Source organism: Bactrocera latifrons, unplaced genomic scaffold (assembly GCF_001853355.1).
Source record: "Bactrocera latifrons isolate USDA-ARS-PBARC rearing strain unplaced genomic scaffold, ASM185335v1 scaffold_197, whole genome shotgun sequence".
Classification (NCBI taxonomy): domain Eukaryota; kingdom Metazoa; phylum Arthropoda; class Insecta; order Diptera; family Tephritidae; genus Bactrocera; species Bactrocera latifrons.
Window position 1 is genome coordinate 327,704 of NW_017535485.1, and position 11,347 is coordinate 339,050.

At 36.2% G+C, this 11,347-nt stretch overlaps 2 protein-coding genes across 3 annotated transcripts in view; one reads left to right on the top strand and one right to left on the bottom strand.

The window, feature by feature from the left end:
* The first annotated feature begins 6,647 nt into the window (after positions 1–6,647).
* LOC108967731 (carboxypeptidase B) lies at positions 6,648–9,544 on the top strand. The gene is made up of 3 exons (XM_018931333.1): positions 6,648–7,746; positions 8,914–9,018; positions 9,078–9,544. Exons 1-3 carry the CDS (start codon positions 6,962–6,964, stop codon positions 9,442–9,444), a joined length of 1,257 nt encoding a protein of 418 aa, XP_018786878.1. The 5' UTR covers positions 6,648–6,961; the 3' UTR covers positions 9,445–9,544.
* Positions 9,545–10,585: 1,041 nt separating this feature from the next.
* LOC108967741 (nuclear valosin-containing protein-like) overlaps positions 10,586–11,347 on the bottom strand; it is a 4,632-nt gene continuing 3,870 nt past the window's right edge. For both annotated transcript variants that reach the window (XM_018931350.1, XM_018931349.1), the window contains exons 10-11: positions 11,083–11,301; positions 10,586–11,009 (exon numbers count right to left, since the gene is read on the bottom strand). In XM_018931350.1, coding sequence (XP_018786895.1) covers positions 10,929–11,009; positions 11,083–11,301 — 300 coding nt within the window. In that variant the 3' untranslated portion in view covers positions 10,586–10,928. The remainder of the gene's footprint in view (positions 11,010–11,082; positions 11,302–11,347) is intronic.

Genomic DNA, 11,347 nt, shown 5'->3' on the forward strand with positions numbered 1-11,347 from the left:
GCACAAATACGAAAGACGATTTTGAAAATGTGAAAAAAAGCAAATTTAAGAACGCGAAATGTAAATCAACAAGTTCGACTTTGGAGAATGGGTTCATTTGCGGAACGTATGACCACTTCCGCTTAACTAAAAATATACAAACGCTTAAAATTGTAATAAAATCTCCACACTTTACTAAACAATCTAATATTGCACAAAATATAAAAAATAAATAAACTAACAAAGCTGTTTACCATTCGTAGTTCAGTAAAGATGCTGCCATCGAAGTCGTTCACAATTATTCAAATGAGGATATTCACCTTACCATAACAGACCTTGAAGAAGACCGCAAAAGAGCGCCTAACAGCCCAATCAAAGTTAAGTTTATTTGCTTATGATGCTCGCATATGCCTTAACGGCAATTAATTGGTAGCACGAATTTGGCAGTGAAATTGGCCGCGCATGCGTTGGAACTAAGCTAGAATATCAAGCACTAGTGTCAGTTGAATATTTAAAAAACGAAACGAAATGACAGCATAATTATCTTAAATGCAAATTATATTTTAATAATATGTATATTTTTATATGCGGGATTTTGCCTACCACTTAACGGTATGTGCGGTTAACTTGTGTTGAAGAAGTTTGGTGCTCAAGAGCGTAGCTTAAAAATTACTTATTAAAGTGCATTGACTGTGAACTTTGGCCGAAGAAGATATGTTATACAGTTTCAGTATTTTTCTTTCTTAATTAGGTCTTTCAATGCGTTGAAGGCCGTCCTCAACGACCTCTTCTTCACACAAACAGGCATCGCCTTGAGTTAATATGTTTTTCCAAGCCTTGGCGCTCTTAGAAAATTCCCGACGTTGCTCCTTTTCTGGTCACACAGGCAAGTACCAGTTCAAAGAACTTCAAAGGTAAAGAGCTTATTGGCACAATGTAAACGAGACTAAGTGCTCGCTGAAAATTATCAAATTATCATTAGTATATCGTCTACACCATCAATTTCGAGACTCCAATCGGACCCATCAGCATTTAACAGCTTTATTTTGAAGTCGAAAAATCGCTTTGAATAACGAAAAGTCTGCATGAAAAATGCCGCCGAACCATTTATACTATTCCAAGATGCTTTAGCTGGCAATCAGCTGCTCAATCCACTGCCTTGAAAACTAATTTATGAGATCAGATTTCTACAGCCCAAAACTTAATTCATATACAATATTTCTATATTCACATGAAAGTAAATACATATATATATATATATATATATATATATATAATTATGTATTGAATAACAAACATTAACTTTTTGCATATATTTAAGATGAGAACGTCACATGATCCGTTGCTCTGCGTTGACATCAAGATACAGTTGCTGCATAATAATTACGAAATCGTGTTTTCATCTCAAGTGGATTGTTATCAACTTGTGTGAATTCATTAGCGTTCACCACTTTGTAACCTTGACCATGAATTATACAGAAGTTAAGGTTAAACACAATAAAGAGTAATCAAATCTTAAATTGCTGTTATTTTACAGGTGTGTTGAACGAAATGTAAAGCGTTTTTCCTAATGCTATTAATTCGTTTGGGTAAAGTCAAGATGTAAATAGAACAAAATTATTTAGAAATATTTTTTTTATATTAAAAGAACGACTTTCTCAACGGTTGTATTAGAATACAAATTTTATATAACACGATTGTGTTGCTCAACGTCCTAAATATAGAATAGAGCTTATTCTTGCCTAAGGAATATTTATAAAATTTATTTCCCTGGGCATGCTTGTATTGGAACAGGAGCCTATTTTGAATACTGTCATAAAGGCGTTAAAATATTTTTTTGGTCAGTCTTGGTCAAATTTGATCAGATATAATTTTTATTTAAGCCTTTCGCACATAAGCACCATATGTAAAGAAAACCTAAACCTAAAAATTTTAGTCAAATTAAACACAAAATGCGCACATATATCGAGTCAGGGTTGCGATATTTTTAATACAAAAATTATGAAATCAAATATTTTGGATCAAAAATTAAATTTTAATCCCGATGTTGGGCTTAAAAAAAATATATAATTAATATTTTTATAATAATAATATAAATAATAAAATATAATTAATATTTTTTTTTTCTTTTATTTGATGGAAAAACAAAAACGCGAATAAATATGTATTCGTATTCAAAATCTTTTTTTCTAAATCTTAATTACATAATATGTGCTTGAGACAAACATTTTTTATTTTTGTTTTTTTAATCCGGTGTGTGGGATTAATTTTTTTGTTTATTTGATATGTCATCCTAACTCCATGACGTATAAGTAACCTGCAAGGCGAACATAGCATCTTAGACGACACGGCGAATGAGTAACATAAATTGGTCAACATAATCGGCCTACAGAGCATACTATTCGCAATAGCATCATCCATCTTGAGACCCAACATTATTATTAGGATAATATTCGATCGACCAGAGCACGTCCAGCACGCAGTGAAGAAGTTATAGTAGCCATAACTGAGATGACACGAAGACTGTGGCGCCGCTCGCAGCAAGTCGGACTGCCGTATGGAGTGACTTGGCGCATTTTACGTTGAGATCTCAAATTGAAGACGTACAGATTACAACTATTGCAAGAACTGAAGCCGCTAGATCTTCCCAAGCGACATCACTTCGCTTTATGGGCTCTTGGAAAGTTACAAGAAGATCCGACGTTTTCGAGCCAAATTTTGTTCACCGATGAGACGTATTTCTGGCTCAATGGGTAAGTAAACGAGCAAAATTTGGGCAAAATGAAAAGTTTCAAGAGCTGCCATTTTTTCAGAAAAAAAACAAGGTTTTTTTTTTTTTTTTTTTTTTTTTTTTTTTTTTTTTTTTTTTTTTTTTTTTTTTTTTNTTTTTTTTTTTTTTTTTTTTTTTTTTTTTGGTCTGGAGGAATCAACGTAACCGTCAATGACGACCGTTTTCTCGGAATGATAACCGGCGACATTTGGTTTTAACAACGCAGCAATGAGTGGATTTATTAAAAAAACACTTCCGTGATAATTTCAGCAAAATATCATGCGTCTCATTTGGCAGTTACCAGTCGAAATGCTGGAACGAGTCATCAAAACTCAAACTCAACAAATGGACCATCTGAGACGTAGCCGCGGCCAACATTTGAAAGAGATAATCTTCAAAAAATAAATGCCAAAGATTGTTTTTTTCGAATGATAATAAACATTCTCCATTAAATTTGAACTTCTCCGTCGTGTTATGTGTTTTTTTAAGTGCGGAACATCGAAATGAATATACTGTGAATATGAAAGTCTAAATACTCACATAATAACTTAATATACACCATTCGATAAACTGTTAGCAACTCCACCGAGTTCTTGCGTGACGCTTTTCATCTAATAAAGTAATAAAGCAACTTCTATTAGTAAGACACGAATAAATTTAGCTCCTTGCTTATAAAAAAAAAAATAATGATATAGATAATAACAAATTGGCGACTACATGTCGCTTCAGTAAAGTAAGGAAAAGATCTTCAAAATCTTAGCTGAAGCTCAAGGCACAAACCCTTTAACAACAGCTTTGCTGTCACTACCACAATACAAAGGCTAAAACGGAACAATGAAAGTCTATATAATGTCCATATAACCTTTTGTTCTCTCCGCTTCTATATATAGATGTATATATATATATATATATATAATAGATTGACATGTACACGTATGTATATGTGACAGAAAAAATTCGCAAAATTATTTCGAATAAGTAAATAAACTTTAACGTTTATTTAAATTTCTCATAATAAACAACTAGAAGCAACAGCCAGCTGACTACCGCAGCAGCAAAAATATTGTCGAATACTGCTTACAACTGCAGCACACTCACACACAGACATGAAAATATTTGGAAGTTCCTTGCATTATTTCCATATTTTTATTTGCATTGAATTGTGCACGCACCGAAAACTTTCGTCAGCCAAACAAATGCTCAGCGTGACAGCTGGTTAGCTAAATACAAATAAATGGATTGATATGTGCGCACAGATTTGCAGTTATACGTGACAAGCGAATTACTTGACATATGTTAATGTCCTTATGCATAATAATTCGAAAATTCCAAGAGCAGCACAGAATGCTTTCCGTTTTCTACATATTTACTTATGTTCGTGTGCTTGTTGTTTGCGTGTATAAATTATGTTTTTATGCACCGTTATTTCTAGTGCCGGCATAGCATAGCGGCACGATCTCGTGTTCAACGACCATACCCAACTAATAAGACATTGTGCCATTTTTGGCTAATGCAAACTTCCGGCCAAACTGAGGACGAATACTTCGCATCTACGGCTAACTTTGCTTATAAAAACTTTAACGGTATTTAATGTTGCTTACTTATGCATGTGGGTGACTATGCTGGCATCCCTGTGAGAAATTTTCTAATAAATATTCAATTGAATATCTACATATATAACGGTAAATGCTTGTATATTGCATTGATGCCAACTCCTGTAGCTTTGCATTGTCTAAAACAAACTTTGTGACTTACTTCGCAGGTTCGTTGAAGATGTGGACTAACAAATTCTTTATAGGAGATTCACAATGAAGTAATTTCTAACGGTTTCTTGCAGTTGTAAACCAAAGAGTCTTCATGTTAAGTCGTTGTTTAGTCTTTTTTATCTTCTTAAGCTATAGTGCCTTTCCAGTTAAGAGACATCATTATCCGTGATTATATACCAAACAAACGCTTTCGACCGAACTTAAACCTGAACAAAATTGACCTGAAGTGATAAAAAGACTACATATTTCCTTCAAAATAGATTTCTGAGCATGGTCTTCAATGAATTTTTGTTTTTTTGTTTTGGTTTCGGATCATTTTTACAGAACTGATTCTTGGAAAGTTTCGTGGTCATATTCTTAAACCCACGTCTCGTCACTAATAGGAATGCCTTTAAAGAATGAAGGACCTACAGCTACGTTGTCATGTAAATCCCTTGCTACTTTTGGAAGGATTCTATCTTTGATACGCTTTATAACCAAAAAATTTGTAGAGTCTTTTCAAAAATAGATACTGAGATCCACTCCTATCTCTCTGAAGCCAACACACTTTTTCCAAGCACTGTTGTTTTAACTTTTTCGATGTTATTATCATCGACAGAGGTCGGTGAACGACTCAATTCAGTTTGGTAGTGTATTTCATGTAGGACAGTCCAGGTTAAATTTGATCAGATGGAATATCAGTTTTTTTTGGATATTATCGTTCGTAGTAAAAACTAATGGACAATCAGAGAATGTATCTTTCAGCAGAAATAATTTGTGCGAAATTAGTCAACGCGCTTCTATCAAACCAAGGTCTACGTCTAGTGGGCTCCCCGCTCTTAGCGAGCTTTTACAAGTGGTAGTGGTTTTAATCGGTAATTATCCACGCCGAAAAGAATCTAATCCTGAAAATACAAGTTATCGAAGAAGTTAAGAAGAAGATGGGATGTAATATTTTGGATATCTTCTTCATGGTTGTCATATATATATGGTACAATCCAAAAGAACCAGCTGGAATCGAAAAAATCTCCAATACATATTTTTATTGGTTTTAATGCACGAAATCTCAGGATTGTTAGGCATCAAAAATGATAGAATGTCCAAATTGGATCCCTAATTCAGGTTTCAACTATAGCATTTGACCTAACCTAACAAAATCTAACCTACCCAAACAATATAGACTTTATTCATTCAACTAATAAATCTGTAGTCTAAATGAAACTTTTGTGCGGGAAATAATGAGGCCGATCTTTTTTTATTGGAGTAGATACCGCTTACCACTGTTACAGCCGGGTGTTTCTCATCGGAGACTATCTTCTACTTTTCATAGGATATATTTTTTACGAGGTGATTTTTCGCCTTCCCACATTAGCTCGCCTTCAAGCGGATGTTTTTTGGCTACCCAAGACCGGAATTCGTGAACTGCTAAATACATATGTAAAAGAATAGTTTCTGACCACTCCCAAGTGAATGGCGCTCAGAGAACAGTCCTCACTTGCGAGAACTTCTACTTCTACACATGATCCAATCAGTCGTGATCTATTAGTAACCTAACAGATATGTGCGATAAATTTGAGTTCGAAGCTCTGAGTAGTTCATTTCCAAAGCATACGTTGAAGTGACTTTAGGTATGTTATCTTCGTCCAAGAACTCTAAACTTTTAAAGATAATTTCTTCGCAAAATCGTCATTTTTTTCATCAACGAGAAATGCGAGGGCTGCTTTTTAGCTGTACCCACTGTATAAAAAGGTAATCTCTTTCAAATTATTGAGGCCTCAGCACTAGTAAACGCTTTCTCACCAATTTCTTGTATGGCAGGCTAGTAGTTATTAAAGCTGCTTCGCTGGCATAACTTGAAGTTCCGCTGTTGGTGTGTGCACTTTTGGTGGACTTTTGCGAACTTAGTTCAAATGTGTGCCACGAAAAAGTAAGCAGCGTTCGTTAAGCTACAAATTCGCTGCATTCGTAACACAGACGACTGGCGGCACAGTCACAGTCAGTGAGGCAGGACCAAAGGAAAAATAATTTACAAGCACTGTACAAACGCCGTTTTCCAAAATTGTTTTTAGGAAACCGAAAAAAGAGCAACGCTCGTAAAATTTCTACATTTGTAATGTGTCGGTAATTCATTTATCAAAAGTGATGTGGAGAAAGTGAACGAAAATTTTCATTTCAAAATTACAAATTACGATTATTTTGTCTCTTTGCCGTTGCAAATTCAAAATTTCGTATTTGAAAAATAACTAGCAAATTTTTGAGCACTCGAGTAAAGGAAAAGCTTAATCCGGTACAAGGGAATCCGCTCGATAAAAATTAACTTGAATAAATGTGTTTGAAAAGTTGAAAAATAAAATAAAAAATAAATTAAGCAGCGGATTGCTTTAAGTGAAATTTCCACGAGCGTTTACGAAAACCACAATAAATATATTTACACAACCCACGATCCATCATCCTAGATACACTCAGCATGCCGGTGAACTTGAAGAAGCGCAGCAAGAAACGCATGAAGAAGACCATTTCGCATGTGAAGTTCCAGAAACTGATTGTGCCGCGGCCTGATGTGCTGCACGGCTACTTGCGCCATGAGGAGATCAATCGCTATTTGGAATATCTAAAGAATCGCTACAGTTTCGTGCAACTGCATGTGCTCGGCTTAACACACGAGCGTCGCCAATTGAAGGCAATCGAAATCGACTGGAATAGTGAGCAAAATTTGCAGGCCGTCGAACGTGAACGTACGCGTCGCATGCTTCACGATAAATCCGCAGTCACGCCACCGCCACAAAATGTGAAGACCAATGTACAGGGCCGCAATACGATCTTCATAGAGGCCGGCACGCATGCGCGCGAATGGATCAGCGTAGCGGTGGCCTTGAACTGCATCTACCAGCTGACGGAGAAGCATCTGCGCAATTATGAGTTGCTACGCAAGCTGCGCTTTATCATTGTGCCCGTCACGAATCCCGACGGTTATGAGTATACGTTCGTGAAGAATCGTCGTTGGCGCAAGAATCGTCGACCCATTCGCCATAGCCGTCACATTGGTACCGATTGTAATCGCAATTATGACTTTCACTGGGAGGATGGACCCTCGAAGAGCGGTCGCAATACCTTTAAAGGACTGAAACCATTCTCCGAGCCGGAGACACGCGCCATGCGCAACATTCTGCGCAAACATAAAGAGAATTTATTATTCTTTCTGTCGCTGCACTCGTATGCGGAGAGCATTATGTACCCCTGGGGATATAGCAAGTGAGTTAGAGTATTACTGTTGTTGGTTTAGCAGGTACCTATTCTCCGTTGGTATTGGAAGAATTAGCTAAGTTGTCGTTTACGTCAACTAACGGAAGACCCAAGGAACGTGCTTTTTCGACGCGCTTGGACCAAAGGGAGAGGGCTGTCAGATGAGTGGGGTTGGTGGGGCATGCAAAGAGGTGGTCAGTATCATGCGGAGACTCATTGCACGCAAGACATATATTGTATATGTCGATGTCTATTCTGGATAGATATGAGTTTAACCTGCTACAGCATCCAGAACGAAGTGAGTTAGAGTGTCAATGAAGGCCTTTGCCAACTTCTCAAATTTTAATTAGAGGACAATCTAGAGATTTCGTACAAAAGCTAACAAAAACCACGTATTCGAACTTCTTCTTTACTCTACTGCTTACGCGGTTATAGCCGACGTACTCGAACTGCTCCCATTACATTATTCAATCGAAATGACCGCTCAGTTTATGAGATATCGAGCTGAAATTTTTCGCAGATTCTTCTATCTTCAAATAGCACCGAATTTGATGGAACCGACGATATCGGGCCACTTTAGCATGTAGTTGTCATACAAACTGAACGATCCACTCCTGGTCCTTGTACAGAAAACTTTTTTATTTGACGAGATATCTTCACGAAATTTCACATGGACTATTGTCCAAAGTAGCAGTACATTTCCTGAAGAAATTTTTCAGAATGAACCACTATAGCTTGTAGCTGCCATACAAACTGATCCTTCCCAATTAAGTCCTTGTATGGAAAACTTTTTTATTTGACGGGAAATCTTCCCGAAATTTGCCGTGAATTACTGTCCAAGGCAATGCTAAAATCTCCGAATTTATTGTTCTGTTTGGACCAATAAAGCATATAACTGCCCTACAAACTGACCGATCTCAATCAAGTTCTTATATGTATGAAAAATTTTTTGAAGGTTATTATTACGTTTTCTCGATTTTTTTTTTTTAAACTCCGTTTCGAAACAACTCTACATATAGCATATTTTTCATAAAGTAATGGAGAATTACGAGCCATTTCTTGTAATGAGTGAAAATAAAATTTTTTCGGAAACAAATTTTTATTGGAAAAAGGGGAATAACATTTTTTCCTATGCAACTACTATAAAAGTAATTACATTTTGAACCCTCATTGCAGAGACCTACCCGAGACATGGCAAAAATTGGAAAAACTAGCGCTGGCCGGTCGCAATGCCATAAAGGCCTACAATGGCAGAAGTTATCGCGTCGGCAGCATAGCAAAGTTTGTTCTTTACACATAAAAATTTTGAAATTTATTTGTAAATTCTTTGCCATTCCTAGATTAACAAAACGCCGCATATCCGGCTCGATTGTGGACTACGTGTTCGGCGTAATAAACACGCCATTGGCATTGGTTATGGAATTGCCATCGCAAGCTCTGGGCTTTCAGCCGCCAGCGGAGTCAATTAGTCCGATTGGGCACGAGAGTTGGTTCGGCATACGGGAAATGTGCAAAATGGCGTATGACATAGAGGCGCCCTTTTTGAAATTGGAGGGGACGTTATTGGCGAAAGCACTAACTAACGCTAGGCAACCGTTGCATGATGCCGACGCAGCGTCGAATAAACAACCGCTCTACCGAGCGCTGATGCCCGCCATCAAAGCTGAACAAGTGCTGAAGAACACGCAAGTGCCTGTAAAGGGTTGAATACATATTTATAAATTTATTATTTTTATGAATTTCTTCACAAGTTTAAACGCATTTTCAATTATGCAATAAGTAAAAAAATTCTGTGGCATTTCAAATACTCAAATCTTTTTATTATAAGTAGCCAATATGCTTGCCAACATGCATACATATTAGGGTGTTCGTTATTTCTCCCAAACTGATTTTAATGCGCTGAAAAGATGTATTGAGTTTGCCATGGTGTTTATAACAGCCAGTACGCCAATACGCTTGTCTGTATGTACGCTAATTATTTTCTCAGTTATCTCAGATATTGCTCTAATATTTTGCACATGTACTTTTCTCTCCAAAAAACATCTCATTTGTCAGATATCGGCCCAATAGAGCATATAGTTGCCATACAAACTGACCGATCAAACTCAAGTGCTTGTATGGATAACATTTTTATTTGGCAAAATATATTCACAAAATTCGGCACAGATTATTATCCAAAGCATCGCTATAATCTCAGAAAAAAATGTTCAGATTGGAGCTCTATATCATATAGCCGCCATATAAACTGATCGTTCAAAATCAAGTTAAAAATCATGTTGCACCCTTTTATGCTATAATAAATGCAACTGTGTAGGATATTATAGCTTCGGTTAACCTTTTTTCTTCTTCTCAAATTAAACTATATACATATATTTTTTGTCTTCCACTTAACATACGATGTTTTGTTCCTTTGCAATAAATTGTTTATCTCCAAAAAAATAAATCCACAACTTTAAAAAAAATTTTATTCTAAAGCAAAATTTCGCGCTCTAAACTAAATTCGTAGTAATTTGCTGCATAAAATCAAGCCTTTAAAAGTTATATGCAGTCAAAGTTAGACCTCTAAGCATTCATACAGGTGCCTTGTAAACTGTGTTGCTCATACGACGTGGTGTACTGCAACTTCAACGGACATCAGCAAAAAAAAAAAAAAACAGCTTGCGTTATAACGGTCAACCTAATTTATAGGTACGCCTTGTATATTGCTTTAAAATTAGTGGCATTTCTATTATTTGATATAAATTGTGCTCGCTGAACTATTTCGTGTGAAAAATTCTGAAAATATCTTCACAAACATTTTCACATTTTTGATTTGCTTACAATAAATAATACATAATGAACTACATAATTGTCGATAATTTTGCACGTTAGAGCAGACTGAATTTCTTTTTATTTGTAAAGTATACTTAATGTTTCAATTCTTGAAGAATATAACGAAAATAAATCCATCGAATAGTGAAAATAAAAAAGCGAAGGTAAAAATTTCAAAATTACAAGTACAATGAAGGGACTTGAGATACTGTTGTACATAGGGTGGTGTTTTAATGTGTTATACGCCAAAGTAATTGGGTTCGTTTGTTGTATTAAAAACATATGTTTATGTATATATAATCGATGTAATATAGCGCTACAACATTCACCGTTCCAACGTTATTTGTAACGTACTATTTTATAATTATAACTAGCATATTTTATTCAGCATTATCGTCTGTTGTTGTTGGGCTTCTTGGTGCGGCATATTTCAAACGCAATTTCTCGTATGTTTTGCGATCCTAAAATGGAATGGAATTAATGAATTTCAGATGATTTTTAAGCGCTTATAGCGCTAATTTAGTAGCAACTCACCTGCGCGCTAACTGAAGGTCGTATGAGTTTTAGGGCGAGATCAAAGTGCGACTTGCGTACGCGCAAATCCGTCGAGTCCGGATTGTGTATGGACTCTTTCAAGGCCAACATGGCGGATTGCCGCACCAAACCAGCCAAGTCGGCGCCGGTATAGCCGTCTGTGCACTCCGCGACGGCTGTGAAGTCGACATCGTCCGCCAATTCGGGTCTAGTGCGTTGCTGTAAGGTATAAAAAAAATATTAATTAAAATATAAAAAAATAAAA